Source organism: Zootoca vivipara, chromosome 15 (genome assembly GCF_963506605.1).
Source record: "Zootoca vivipara chromosome 15, rZooViv1.1, whole genome shotgun sequence".
In the NCBI taxonomy this organism is placed as follows: Eukaryota; Metazoa; Chordata; class Lepidosauria; order Squamata; family Lacertidae; genus Zootoca; species Zootoca vivipara.
In genome coordinates this window covers 35,323,035-35,338,469 of record NC_083290.1, presented here as the reverse complement: position 1 = coordinate 35,338,469, position 15,435 = coordinate 35,323,035, and the positions used below count along the sequence as shown (strand labels likewise).

Sequence of the window (15,435 nt, the reverse complement as noted above, 5' to 3'; positions counted from 1 at the left end):
CCTGAGGGGGGTGACAAAATGGTGGGCGGCACTCACCACAGGGCCTGCAGGGCATGCATCTCTCCTGGTAGTAACGTGGTGGCTTGGGCGCCCGCAGGATCCACGCTGCCCCAAACGGTCCGCCCACCGCCTCCCCCTCAGCTGTAGGGTGGCTGATTGGGAGGACACAGGCAGGCTCCACAGAGGCCCCGCAGAGCATCCTGTCCCAGCCATACCTGCCAAGTTCCTGTCAGAGAAATAAGGGATCGGGCGGAAGTAGCAGACCGGAAGTCGCACTGCAGCCATTTTGGAACTGGGCAGAGCTGCATCAAAATTCGCTTCTGAGCATGCTCCGCCCAGTTCCAAAATGGCCGCCGCGCCAGAATAAACCGGGGGGAAACAAAAAAATCTGTTTTTTCAGCTGGGAACAGCTGGAAAAACGGGGGTTTCCCGGGGAATACGGGAGACTTGGCAGCTATGGTCCCAGCTCGCCCCACCCCACAGGCAGCTGGCTCCGTCCCTGGGCGCAGGGCACACATGCCACCCCAGGCACCCAGTCAACTTGCTCCGCCACTGCCTGGAGCACCCATATCAGTTGAAGGATCCTAGGCTCTGGGGACAGGCTGGCCCTTGGTTGCTTCTGACTTGGAAGGATTGTGGTCCTCTATATGTTGTTCATCTCCAACTCCCATCAGCCCCAGCCAGCATGGCCAAGGGTCAAGGATGATGGGAGGTGTGGTGCCACAACATCTGGATGGCCATAGGCTCTCCTCAGCCCTGCTACAAAAGGCTTCAATGAGAAGCTGGAACATGGCCTGACAATAAAAGCCAGCACTGGCTCGTGACTCTTGGCTCTCCCTCCATGCCTGTTTATGGCTCAGTGTTGGCAGCCACAGAACAGTAAAATGAATTTCTGCTTCTTGTATTGAGTTACAGTGAGTTTAGTGTGCGCTGCTGGACTGGGCACAGAATTATTTTAAAATCCTTTAAAGCTAGCAGCATGGTGGCTTGGTCCTCAGATGCTAGCACACAGTGGTTGCATTCCCACTCATCAGAAAATTTAGAGTGGGAAAGAGCTGGCCGACATTAAGAGCAGAAAAACATCTACTCTGAAAACTTTAGGAGAGCCAAGGTGTTTGTGGGTGCAAGTCTGGAGTGTATGTGCCCACATGCCTGGCTAGGTGTGTATGGGTCTGACACCCCCTAGAATCTTGTTCAGTGTGGGTCCCCCATATTCATTATTCAGTGCCTAGACTGTGCTGCCACCTACGGCTAGCAGACCTGGGCAAACAGTCCACCCTGGACATTGGGCATTCACTCACCTGGCCGGCTCTCGTGGCTCCAATTATCTCTTCCAGGCTCTTGTGGGTCAGTTGGGGGTTCGTAGAAGTCAGCTGGAAGAAATCAAATGAGTAAAATTAACAAGGGCAATAGTAAGGCCCTCAAAGAGTTCCGTTCCTGCTCTGTATGGACAGAACTAAGCTGCTCACATTCGGCTTCTACATTAAGAACATAGGAATACAGGAGAAGCCGGCTGGATCAGGCCAATGGCCCGTCAAGTTCAGCATCCTGTTTTCACACTGGCCAGTCAGGTGCTTTTGAGAAGCCTGAAAACTGGGCATGAGCACAACAGCAGTCTGCTCACCTGTGATTCCTAGCAACAGGTACCAGTATTTAGAGACTGTAAGGGAGAGAACCTCCTCCTTGCATCAGAAGTAGCTCCTCCCCAAGCAGTGATGGAAGCGAGGGCTCTGAGGAGGCAAGCCAGGAAGTGGAGGGAGAGTGCCAGGGCTCTGGCAGCATGGGAGAGCCCCGACTACACAGGAGGGAGGAGAGAGAAGGGGAAAGGAGGGAAAAGGAAAACACAGAGCGTAGACCCTTTCCTCCGGTTCCGGAATTACGCAGGAGAAAGAAGGGGAGGAGATTCACTGTCCCGAGACTCCTATGTTGGGGGAGATCACGTGGGGGGGGCAGTGCCGGATTCTGCATCGGACTGAGCAGACATGTTTTACACACCTGTCTCACTGTACATAGAGTGCACCAATAAAAACTGCTTAAAGACAAGCATGGGGAGCGTCGTTACTCTGGAGTAGTCGCAAGAACCTTCTGGAGTAGTCGCAAGAACCTTCTGACAGAGACGCAATGTCTTTGGCAGCAGAGGAAAAGCATAGTCACCTTGTCCTCCATTATCTTGTCTAATCCTTTTTTAAAAGATTCCCTAGTTTATCTATGAGGTGCTTATATATTGTATATATTGTATTATATATTGTATTATATATAGCTTCCTTGTCCCACTGATTGTAAACCCTGGTCCAATGCCTCTCCTCCCCAGTGGACTTACCCTGGTTCATTCCTAGCCTGTGCCCACGTGCTCCTGTGATCAGCGCTCCTCGCTGTTCCCTTCCCCAGCTTGGACGTTCCTCTGCCCCATAGCCCCACAAGCACCCTCTCTCCCCATGTCCCGCATGCTGACTTGCTCTTACTGTGATGCCTAGTGGGATCCTGTTTCTCATCCCATCGTGGTTCCGTTGGCTCATCTGGGAAAAGAGCTGCGGAATAAAATTTTAAAAAGAGCTAGGTCAGAGATTATGAGGAAGCAAAGATGCAACAACTGGGAAGAAGGGAAGGCAGAAAAAACCGACTGAACAAAACAGACAGACAGACATATTTTGTTTCAGTCTGTAGTGCCAGGCAAAAGTCTTAGGGCCAAAGTAAATATGGCTGTCGATGCTCATGACTCCTCCAAGGGCATACGGTTCCTAGGAGAAAGATTCATAGTCCTCAATGCATGCAGAAAGCCAGGGCTTATCCACACAGCAATTCAGTTTTTCTCTGGCTTGACATTTGCTCCAATTTAACACTAAAGAGAGGGCTTACTCTGGGAAAGCAGCAAAAGGGAAAACCACTCAGACCCATGCCTAGACAGCAAGGGTCAAGCGGAAAACTGTTTTCTAGACACGGGACAAGCAGAAGTGTTGACAAGCCCCCCATCACCTGACAGACCAAGGGTGGAGTGGGAGCAGCAGTGCATTGGTTTAGGAGCACAAATGGAGGGCGAGGATCCTTGGGGAGGGGTGGAGAAATAGTCAGTGTGGTTTAAGTTGGACTTGCTTATGAAGGAGTTATACAGAAAGCGGGGAGAGGGAAAGGGAGAGAGGCAGCAGGAAGCATTTGGAGAGAGTGAAGATAATCTGCGACGGTTAGCAGATTCCCTGGCAGACCAGTAAACATGAGGTTATCTGAAAGGGAAGAGGAAGAGCATCACTTGGCCATGCTCCCTGTAAAAACATATGCACTGATCTGATTTATGGAAAGGGAGATGCCATTGCTCAGTGTTAAGAGCATCTGCTTTGCATGCAGAAGGTCCCAGGTCCAATCCACAGCATCTCCATGTAAGACTGGAAAAAGCTTCTGTCTAAAACCCTGCCCACCTAGCAGTTCGAAAGCACATCAAAGTGCAAGTAGATAACTAGGGACCGCTCCAGTGGGAAGGTAAACGGCGTTTCCGTGCGCTGCTCTGGTTCACCAGAAGCAGCTTTGTCATGCTGGCCACATGACCCGGAAGCTGTCTGCGGACAAACGCCGGCTCCCTCGGCCTATAGAGCGAGATGAGCGCCGCAACCCCAGAGTCGGACACGACTGGACCTGATGGTCAGGGGCCCCTTTACCTTTAAAACCCTGGAGAGCCAGTCAGCGTAGGCCACTGAGCTACATGGACCAATGGTCTGATTCAGTGTAAGAGTTTCCCATGTTCCTACGGATGAGGAGAGGCTGCTTGGCAACTGCTCCCAAGTCTAATAAATATGAACAACACCTCTCTATCCTATAGACTAAACCTAAACCTGGTCAATTAACAAATTATAACAGCGAGTAAATAATCACCAACCCCCCTTAAATGTGTTGCTCTTTGCACTACAAGAGTGTCAACTGCCTGTCGTGAGTTGGATAGCATTCAGCGCCTGACATATCTATACTTCAATTCGATAATGCTGTGGCAGGGCAGGGAGGACCAGGTAGACCTCAAGATGTGGTTTGATTCCAACTCCCACCAACCCCAGCAAGCATGGCCAATGGTCATCGAAGATGGAAGTTAGAGTTCAAATACATTGGAGGGGGGAGCACGCGTTCCCCATTTCTGATTGATTATAGACGAGTTTAGTAGCAATGGCTTGCCCCAAAGAATTATGAGGTCTGCGGTTTGTTGCCTATTTTTGTTTCCCCTGGGCCAGAGCTACAGTTACAAAGAGGAGAATAAGTTTCTGCATTAACGTGTAGATGGGCCCCTGTTATAAAAAGTTAATTACAGTTTTATCAGTTTCATTAACCATGTTCACATTTCATTTGCTGGTGCCTAATATCTTCAGTCCCATTAAAAACAACCCTTTTATGGCACTCTAGTTAGCTGGGGTCTGGGTGCTGCCACCATTTTAGCTTCCCACAATGCCCCTTACGTAGTGTTGCTCTAGGGCATTATGGGAAATTTAAATGGCAGTGCTTTGCAGATCCACCAGCCTGGCTCTCATTGGAGCGTAATATCTAACTGGTACAAATACAGTACGTCATCTCCCTCCTCCAGTTTTCCCCCTTTTCCCTCGGGTATCTCTTTAGCATCTTCCTCCTCAGTTCCTTTTCCTCGGCTTCCCTCCCCACTCTCTCAGACAACAACCCATTTTTGATAAACTGCCTCTTCCCTAGAATCCTGTGTTTCTCCCTTCCCTCCCTCTTCATTCTATGACCTCACTGGCGCATGAATCACACATGCATTCCAGATGGACCTACCAAATAGCTACACTTCCTCTCCATCTCTTCCCCCATAGATCTCAAAATATATCATCATTACTCCGATATAGGGAAACACATACTTTGGACTATAAATACCACAATACTTATGCAGTGGTGTAGTGTGTTGGGGGCAGAGAGGGCCATTGCGCTGTGCACACAATTTCTCTCTCTCCCTCCCTGTGTGTGTCTGTGCACAAACCAGGTGCACAGAGATCCCTGTGACATCCTGGAAAGGCTGCCCAGAATAGAATGTTGTTGCCCTCAGGCCAGGGGCGTTCCAAGGCGGAGGTGGGGGTGGGCCATCCGCCTGGGGTGCCATTCCAAAGGCATGGGTGTGTGACAAAATGCCGACCCCTGATCAGCGGCGCCCCCGGGAGGCATGGCACGCCCCCGGGAGGCGCACCACGCCCCCTGCAGACAGCATGCCACGCCCCCTGGGATGAGCACCGCTCCGGGTACCAGAGCAGGTTGCTCTGCCTCTGTCTCAGGCTCAAGAAAGGTCCCTTTCCCATGCAATATGACTAATGGAGGAAAGAAATAGGAACTTACATTCCCCGCCTTCTTCATTCACTCGAGAATGCTCATCTTCCCTCCCATAGGGAGAGTGAAATCGGGATGAATCGGGCACTCCATAGCCATCTTCCTCCCCGGCTGGCGGTGGGATCAAGGGCCTTTCCTCATATGGTTGGATAGGGGGAGAAGGCTTCTCTGTTCTCTTTCCTCCTGATGGTTTCTTCGTGGCTTTGGGAGATTTCTCCTTAGGTTTCTTGGTTGCCTTTGGACGCTTCTCCTTTGGCTTTTTGGTGGGCTTGGGGGGCTTCTCCTTCTTAGGGCCCTTGGGAGGCCTCTCTTTAGGCTTCTTGGTTGGTTTGGGCACTTTCTCCTTTTTCCCTTTCTTGGGCTTCTGTCTCGCTGGCTCCCGTGTCGCTGCAGGAAAAGAAACATGGTCAGCGCCGGTCAATTTCTGTTTTCCTCGGTTTCTCATTTTTTTCCAATCTTAACTTCAGTTCTCTCCAATTCCACAGCAGTTTGCAATAAATAATAATAATAATAATAATAATAATAATAATAATAATAAATTTATTTATACCCTGCCCATCTGGCTGGGTTTCCCCAGCCACTATGGTTGGCTCCCAAGAAGAATATTAAAAACATGATAGGATAGCAAACATTAAAAACTTCCCTAAACAAGGTTGCCTTCAGATGTCTTCTAAAAGTCAGATACGGTCGTTGTTTATTTCCTGGACATTCCACTACTACCGAGAAGGCCCTCTGCCTGGATCCCTGTAACCTCACTTCTCGCAGTAAGGGAACTGCCAGAAGGCCCTCAGAGGAGGACCTCAGTGTTCGGGCTGAACGATGGAGGTATACTTCAGGTATACTGGACCGAGGCCGTTTAGGGCTTTAAAAGGTCAGAACCAACACTTTGAATTGTGCTCAGAAACGTACTGGGAGCCAATGTATGTTGGATTTGTGACTGTAAAATTTTAATCTGAAAAACTAAATAAATGGTTTTTTTAAAAAAATAGAGTGCTGTGATGTTCTCTGTGTGGTGCTGCTTCTGAGTAACAAAATGTTCACAGAGAAACAGCGGTATCCCCCACAATCATGTTGGCTGCATCCTCTGGGAGATGGTGCAAACTAGACTCAGTGGGAGTCACATGGGCAAAGACAGACCAGAGGATGTGAGTGTGTGGAGAATGAATGGGGCACACTCAGGGAGGAGGCCCCACTGAGAGCAGCTTGACCAAGCCACCCCCAAACAAACAATAGCCAGCATTCATGGAGTAATAAGGACATAAAAGAAATGTTCTGCTGGATTCAGGCCCTAAGCCCATCAAAATCCAGCATCCTGTTCTCCCAGTAGCCAACCAGAGACATATGGGAAGCCCATACTGTAAGCAGGACCTGAGTGTGAGAGCACACATCCCAGCAACTAATACTCAAAGACATGATCCCTCCGATGATGGAGGCAGAACATAGCCATCACAGCTGGGACTGCACACTGATTTTTCTGAAAACTTTTCATTCCAGCCTCTTTTCCCTGACACATGAAGTTTGCGCATATGGGGCTTTCTTCTGTGAGTCAGAGGCCCCGTCTCTAAAGGAAGGCCAGTGAGTAAGGGCTATGTCACTTCACAGCCCCACAGACAGCCGCAGCCTCATTCCAAAGTTCTGAGCATCAGCAATTCCTTGGTCTGTGGGGCTGAGCACGCAGCCTGTGGTACTTGTACCCTCTGGGCAGCGAGCTGCAAACCAACCCAGTGTTGGTGCCAGGAATGGAATTCCTTCTGTGCTCCCACAGGGACTGTCTTTCGCTCCGGGGAGAGCAGCAAACTGCTGGGGCTTTGCAGACCATCTCTCTAGGGCCAGGCCTTTTCTCCCACTCACCCACCCACAGGGAAGAGAGGCACAAATTCCTGTGCTGCCTGCCCTCAGCTTCCTCTGCAAGCAGCGGCCAGCGGCCTTGCTGGAAAAGAGGGAGCAATGACCTCCTTTCTGGTTCGCCACAACTCGCTTCCACCGCAGCGAAACAGAATGCCAAGCTTCCCTTCATTCTCTCCAGAATTTGCCAGAGATGGGCATTTTGCTCCCTGAGGCAAAATGCAAGATAGCTCCCCCCCATTCACCTATAGAATTTAGCTGGACCAGAAGTTGCTCCCACAGTGACAACAGGATAGTGTCCTCACCCATATATTTAAAACACTCTTTAACAGCTTCATCCAAAGAATTCTGGGAGTTGTTGTTTGTGAAAGGAGCAGAGAGATATTCAGAGACCCCCTCTTCCCCTCACAGAGCTAAAATTCCCAGAGAGGTTTAACAAAGCATTCTTCCTCCCGGGGACCTTTGGAACTGCACCTCTGCGAGGGGAATAGGGAACTCCTAACCCAACTCTCAGCAGCCTTAACAAACTACAGTTCCCAGGATTCCTTGGGTGGAAACACAGCATAATAGTGTGGTGTGGTTGTGGCTTACGAGCAAGCTAGTTTACAGAGAATGGAGGTTTGCTGCCTCCCCACCCCCAGTAAAATGCAGGTGCCTCTCTTTAACCAACTGTAGTGCCCGGCTTGCCTTCCCTTCATTTTCTACAGATCTCCAGCTGAAAAACATGTCAAAGCATGTGAGGACCACATGGCAATTTGCCTCTTTTATATTTTCCTTTTATAGCTTAACTACAGGTTCAACTTTCATTTTCTTCTTCTTCTTCTTTCTTTTTTAAAAAAGACTTTTTGAGTGAGAAGTACAAGCTGGCCTCTAGCTTATCTGTGATCCCCAGTGGCAACTCCTGCATTATTCCCCTTTTTTGCTAGGTCACCTATAAAGCAACCCTATCAAGCAACAGTCATTCACAACCTCTCTTCCTGCCAGGAGAGAAGTACCATCCCTGTGTTAGGCTTTTCCTTTAAGACTGATGTGGTCAATGGTGCTACACAGAGATGTGTGTTTGTAGCCCTGATCTGAATGATAGCACACCTGTGAGCTTTTGCTAATTTGAATAATTGAAGGTAGAGTTTGCTTACTGTAATGTGATTGGGTAATTGACTATTTTGAATTCTGTATTTAAGCTACCCAAATGGTTCATGGGTGTGGTGGTGGTGATGTATTGTGAAAAGCAGAGGAAAGGAGTAGAGGAGTGTGTTGTATATAATTGTAAATAAAAGCAAGCAAAGATATTGAAGACGACTTTGTTATTTCGTCGACCCTGCCGCTGTTGCCACTCGGTTGGTGCGTATTTTGCCCAACACCCTGTAGCTGTACCAAATCCACACATGAACAGAAGACGAGATGGAGTCACAGCTCTCGAAAGCTTTCCTCCTGCAGCCAAGCCACAAAGCAAGGATATCTTGTTGGAGGTTGTGCTGGGAGCCAAACCACATTTCCAGGGACTGGAGAATAGAAATCTGAATGGAACGCAGAAGAGCATTGGGGGGGGGGAGCCTCTCTTTTTTTTGAAGCAGCGTGTACAAATGTCTGCATTCAGGTAGACTCATTGTCAGGTGTGACACCATGCAGGTAAAAATCCAGGCTGAATGCACAAATGTCCCCTGTTCCTCACAGACGCCAACCTACGCGATTCCGGTTGTGTAATTCTAAACATCGATTCCTAGACTAGTTCATTGGCTCCTGCAAAGCAAGAAGCATGGCTAGTAGATGATGGTACCTTAAGACCAATGTTAGAGGGGCAGCTAAAAACATGAGTGGACAGTATTTAGACAGGAAAAGAAGGAACTATGAATGTAGCTGTCACAGGAACATATCTGAAAGGCTCCATTTTCAAGGCCTGGGAGAATGGGCCTGGTCTTGGATGATGGCATGTGGAGTTGTTTTAGGGGCCTTTGTTAGAAACATGCGGCACGTCCATATTATCTCTGTGTAAATGGGCGTGTGCGTCACAAATATGTACATTTGTCATATCAGATGTATAGCACAAGTGCCAGTTCTGTTGCTAGAATGCATTGATAAGTCAACAAGCATCTCTCAGCCCCTCCAAATGTCCCTATTTTCCAGGGACAGTCCCGGATTTACAGAAGCTGCCTCGGTTTCTGATTAGATCCCAGAATGTCCCGCTTTTCCTTGGGGCATCCCTATTGGACGTCCCTATTTTCACCAGAGAAATGTCGGAGGGTATGATCTCTTGCAGGGAATTGTCTCTGTGTAGCTTTCCTGGGTCTGTGAGAGGCCCAGGAAAGCTGGGCACAGAAGCCTAATGAAGAAGCCTAAAAATTTGTTAGTGAGTGTAGTGCTGCGTAGTGGTTAGAGTGTCAGAGTAAGATTTGGGAGGCCCAAGTTGGAATCCCCTCTGAGTTGCTATCTCTCAGCTTCACTTAATTCAGGAAGGGAGAGCCCAGGGGCGTAGGAAGGGAGGGGCGATAGGGGCGCTCCGCCCCGGGCAGCACGATCCCGAGGGCCCATTGCGGCTGCTCCCCCGCCTGCGCTGGGCACCCCGCCCCCAGAACGCGCACCCCGCCCCCAGAATGCGCACCAGCCCCGCCCCTGCCTGCTCTCCGCCCCCGGTGCTGGAGAACGAAGCTCCGCCACTGGGAGAGCCTTGTCATTAGGCAGAGTGAGGCAACCACCTTAGGCAGCAGATGCAGGCAGGCAGTGGCGGCAGACCTTCAGCCATTCCTTTTGAGCCCCACAGCCATACCCCCATTAGGGGGGGGTGCAGGACAGGTTGCAACACCTGTGCGTGCCACACAGCCCCTTCTGCATCACTACAACTGACCTGCAGGCCTCAGGTGCCAGCCTTGAAATAAAGGTCGATTCTCCATGGTTTTGGAACATGGAATGGGGGGGACCCCATCTTGTCCTTCACTACAGGCAGAAAAACAATATTGAGCTGGGTTGTTGATAAGATAAAATGGGGAGTGGAAAATCATGTGCACTGTCTTGAGTTTCTTGGAGGAAAGGTGGACTATGCATGTAATATATAGTATCTCATCAGTGCTGATATTCTCTCAAGCTAGCTGTCAGGTGAGAGTTTCCTACAGCTCAACGCATGCAAACCATGAGCAGAACCCCTTGATAGTAATGATGTTTGGGGATTAGCTGACTCGAATTTAAATTATTTCATCCATCTGCTGACCTGGGGGCTCTGCTCCCACTCTGGCTGCGCGCACAACAAAGCATGAACAACCGCCGGCGCCAAAGAACACCGGAAGCGCGTTCAGTAAGGATCAGATAAACCATGCAGTGCAGGTGCAATTCTGCACCTGGAAAACATCAGCTACATACAGGAAAGCTGCTTTGAGATGCAGTTCATCTTTGCTGCTAGTTAGGGGCACTTTTTGCATATTTGTTCCTCACTAAAACAACCCATACTATTTCCTCTCATAGAATCACAGGGCATCATCTGAAGACACATGACGTAGCAACTTTCTAAAACTAAGTTGATCTAACTCTGGGTGGGATATTGCCTGCTAAACCTATGCTTGCTGCTTTGAATTTCCAGGTAGGAAATGAATGATAATATTTTACTGTAATATATATATATATATATATATATATATATATATATATATATATATATAAACAGGCACAGGCCAGGAAACAAGTGTACCTTTCTCAGCTTACCCCATCACCTCTCCTTCATTAAAGCCAGAATACTGCACAAGCACAATCCTAGATAAAAAATGACAGACCTACGAGGTTATACATGCGGACCTTTGTGCCCCCTGCTGGGAATCATTATTAACATGGTTGAGGAACTGATAAACACATGCACACATCCTGACCTTGGTCAAAAGCCTTTCCACAAATAGCAGGCAATAACAATAATGACAAGCGGGGGGAAATATTGGGCCTTCCTCCCACTGCAGTGCTATTTTCCAAATATTTAAAAATCTATCTCAAGGCTTACAGATAATATTGGTAGCTTTAATATTGCCGATTTTCTTTCAAACTGGTGTGTGTGTTCACTTTGGGTTTATGTCCTGGATCCTTAGAAGTATGCCCCATTTGTTCTGAAACCACATGTTTCAAAATCATCATCATCATCATCATTTAACACTGATGAAGTAAATTCTTACTGGTGGAACCATTTACTACAAATTATTCTGTTAAGCCTTGAAGATGCCACAAAACTCATTTTGGTTTTGCTGTGGCAGACCAACAAAGCTAGTCTGCTTCACTGTGGGTGAACCACACATCACAATTCCTAAACAAAAGGAAGGGCCGATGCTCAGTCTTAAGAGCATCTGCTTTGCATGCAGAAAGTCCCAAGTTCGATTCCTGGCATCTCCAGGCAGAGCTGGAAATGTTCCCTTTCTGAAACCCCAGAGAACCTCTACCAGTCCGTGTGTGGACAATAGTGAGCTAGATAAACCAATGTCTGATTTTCTCGCCCAGCAAGTGTGCTCTTTCCTCCTCCAAGCACCTGATGTACACAGAGTAGGCACATACAAAAAAGGTAGGACTTTATCAACATCACCTAGCATCACCGAGGCAGAAATATAGGGCCCCCATGAAGCAGGGGAGTGGAGGACGCAAACACTGCAGAGCTTGCCAACCCCATGTAACTGAAGTAAGATGCATTGCTTTCTAAAGAGAGCAGCCCCTGTCAAACTGTTAAGTCCTGAGTCTTAAATTACTGCACAGTTTCATAGAAGCACATTGTAATGGCTATACAAAGCTGCTACATACAGTACCAAGTCAAACCAATGGTCCCTCTTGCTCAGGTCTCTATGCAGGAAGAAGCAAAGATCACCAGTGTCGAAACCATGATGCTTCAACATCATTATGGACTCACTAACCGTGTTCATGGAAGAGAAACTCAGCTACAAGTGATCGCCAAAGAAGAAGACACTGACTGGCAGCAGGTCTCCAGCGGTTTTAGGCTTGGGGAGGGGGGGGGGTCCTCTCCCAGTCCTACCTAGAGATGCTGGAGAATGAACCTGGCACTTTCTGCATGCAAGCCCCTCCCAGCAGCTTCCTGGGGTCTCAAGCAGAATCTCTTTCCCATCACCTGCCACCTGAAATTCTTTGAACTTGAGATGCTGAGGATCAAACCTGGGGTCTTCTGAACGGAAGAGAACACGTCCTTCCGCTGAGCTACGGCTCTTCCCCGGGGAACGCACCTCAGCCATCCCACAATGGATGATCGCTCTCACCTTCTTCCAGTTCCGTGGGGGCTTTGCCCCTTTCTGCAGGGTCCAGCCTTCCTTGGTTTTCGGGAAGCTCCTCGCCCAAGGCCACTTTCTCAGCCTCCCGACCTTCTGTGTCTTCCTCCTCAACCTCCCCCAGGAAGCCTTTCAAGAACTCCTCGATTTCATGGTCGGTCAACACCGACTGCGCCTCCACCTGGGCAGGGTTGGGGGGGCACAGAAGCCCCACCAGCAGGCAAAGCAGCGCCAGTGGGCAAATAGCTCCCATCCTTGCAGGCGGTGTCTTAGAGCGAGGGGAGGTGTATTGGGAGGGTATAGGGGAATCCTCAGATTTCTCTTCTCACCTGTGGCAGGAGCTGGAGGTGGGGTTTGAAGTAGGATGGAGTTGGCGGGGCGGGGCAGGGGGCTCTTCTATATGGTGGCTATTTTCTTCCGTGTCAGAGGATATGGGGAAATAGATCACTCCTCTGGAAGGGGGGAGGGCAACCGAAGGCAATGACTTTTTAAAATGGGGGGGGGGTGTCAGGTCAAGTGGGAAGGGCTGGCTGGAGCACGGGGGGGGTGTTATTTAAGGGGGGACTGGCAGGGAGGGGAGCTCAGAAGTTGGGAGGAAGGGAGAAGAAAAGGCGCGCGGGGAGACAGAGAAAGGAAGAGATTTGAGGCTTTGGGGTAACTGGGGCGACGCGTATAAATCAAGGGGCTCCGTCCTGGCTGCAACAAGGTATCGGTCCGTCAACGGCTCCCCCAGGGGCTTGCAAAGGGAAATGGGTTTTCTCAGCAGCAGGAAAAAAGCGCTGGCGAAGGCAGCGAAGGACCGTCGTCTAATCGAGACCAGAAGCGCCTGCGGTTTCCGCGACGGCGTTTGAAGTATCCGAGACTAGGAGAGCGAAAACCAGACAGATACGAAGTTTCCTCTTCCCCGCTCGCCTCTCTCCCAATGCCCAGGCAGTCCGAAGGCAAGTCCTAAGAAAGCAATCGAGAAAAAGGGGAGAGCTGGAAGAGGGGGAGGAGGACGGAAATTGCCCGGAACTCCCCAGGCGGCTGCGCTCCCCTCTCAGCGTCTGGCAAAACTCATCTCCGCGCCTTCCCTGCCCGCCCCCTCGGAGATCTCCAAGAAGAAGAAAGAGCGAAGCTCGTGTTCGCGGTTTCTCCGGCTCCTCGCGAATCTCCAGCGAGTCCTTTCGATCCTGGGCAAGGGAGGTTGGGGGTGGGGAGCGCAGGGGCGAGATTGCGCAAGGGCTATTCCTGAGGGGGGGTTAGTGGGGGTGTCGGAAGGCGGCTTATCTTCGCGGGGGTGGCGGAGCTGGCTGAGTGGTCCCGTCTCCTCTTTGTGCGCAAATAAAAATGTGGCAGTTAAAGCGCTCCTGGCAAGAGCCGCGGCGAACCTCCTGACCCACTGAGAAGAAAAGCGAGTCGGATCTCCACCCCCAGCCCTCCTACCTCCACCCACCCACCCCAGCATCCCATTTCCAGAAAAGAAGGGTGGATCTAAAGCTGCTTCGAGCGACGCGTAGGCAGAACAAGGGCACCAAAATATACACGGGATCCTGCCAGGCGCACGCGGCGGGAGGAGGTGGTCGTCTCGTCTCTCCTTCTCATGGTTAATATAATATTATTATTGCTTGCCTTTCATCAGAAGGTCCCTGCAGGAATGAAAAGGCAGCATTAAAAATAAGCCCAGAACAAATCGCAATCACAACTGGAGTGGGCCCTCGAGATATGTCTCGAACAAAATTTTTGCCATGGAGTTGCCAGGCGCATCCCTGGAAAGGGAAGGGAACTGCACGACTTAGGGGCTGCCAGAGAATGCCCTCTCCTAAGCCGCGCCCCCCAAAGCTTCAGAGGGCAGAGGAACTCTCAAGAGGGAGTCTGATCTTTGGCCTCTGAAGCGAACCACAAAATGGCACACATCCACCCGGGCCGGTGCAGGAACAACGCCCTCCTGCGGCAGGTCCATGAGGGTGAATGGGGCGCTGCCCTATCCATCTATGAACTCCCACCTGCCTGCCTTCTTGCAACCAGTGCGGGGGCGGCTCTGCCTATCATTGGCTCATGTGCCACACCTGCTGTTGGTCTTCCTCTCTTCCGCCCCAACACCCCCAATGCACACCAGCAAGGAGAAAGTGGTCGAGGGAGAAGCTGCAGAGGGAAATCTGCAGGCGGAAGGTGGGTTAAGGAAGCAATTATTCCCCTGCCAGCCACGGCTTCTCTGTGGCAAAGCAGCCCCTCCCAGCACTGCTTTGCAGAGGCTGGAGCGGGAAGTTGCCATCACGGTTTAAAAATGCAACTTGTATTTATTTATTTATTTATTCCTGATTTTTATCCTGCAGACCATCATCAGCCTTACCGGAGTTCTTTTTTTTAATGTTCAGGAATTCCGATTACGGTAATTCTCCCTGTCCTCCCACCAGGAGCCGCAAGACTCGCCATCAGTGCCCACACTGGCAACTGGCAAGGAATGTAGCTTTGAGCTCAGTGCATGCCGTCTCTTATGCTGTTTTGCCCAACCTTGCAATTAAAGATATAGTGTGTAAGAAAATGGCAGCCTATGGTTTTTAGTGTGGCCAAAATGCACAGCAAAGCAAAGTCTTTGCAAATAGATGTGGGCTTCAAAATTATAGCAATGTGGCCGATTCGGTCTTGGAAGGAGACGGAGTGTTGCACAATGCCTTTAAGTAACAAACCAGACACCCATCTCCAAGTAATGGAAGACTCCTAGGGTAGCATTGCAGAATCACGTCCTGGATGCCCTATGGCAGGCACCCCACACCTCCAGGTGTTTTGGGACTACAACTCCCATCATCCCTAGCTAACAGGACTAGTGGTCAGGAATGGTGGGGATTGTAGTCCCAAAACATCTGGAGGGCTGAGTTTGGGGGTGTCTGCCCTATGACCATGTACTAAGCAGAGATACGTTTCCTTAGATTATATATCAGTGGATATGTCCAGTCAATGGTTGAATTACAATGCTCCTATGATAGAATCATAGAGTTGGAAGGGAGCCTGAGGATCATCTAGTCCAGGCATCCCCAAACTTCGGCCCTCCAGATGTTTTGGACTACAATTCCCA

The 15,435-nt window shown here is 49.9% G+C and overlaps 1 protein-coding gene across 2 annotated transcripts in view; it reads right to left on the bottom strand.

Moving 5' to 3' along the window:
* The window catches only part of AEBP1 (AE binding protein 1), a 46,731-nt gene extending 32,965 nt beyond the window's left edge, over window positions 1-13,766 (bottom strand). For both annotated transcript variants that reach the window (XM_035139151.2, XM_035139152.2), the window contains exons 1-4: window positions 12,372-13,766; window positions 5,311-5,688; window positions 2,463-2,528; window positions 1,302-1,373 (exon numbers count right to left, since the gene is read on the bottom strand). In XM_035139151.2, coding sequence (XP_034995042.2) covers window positions 1,302-1,373; window positions 2,463-2,528; window positions 5,311-5,688; window positions 12,372-12,633 — 778 coding nt within the window. In that variant the 5' untranslated portion in view covers window positions 12,634-13,766. The remainder of the gene's footprint in view (window positions 1-1,301; window positions 1,374-2,462; window positions 2,529-5,310; window positions 5,689-12,371) is intronic.
* Between the last annotated feature and the right edge of the window lie 1,669 nt (window positions 13,767-15,435).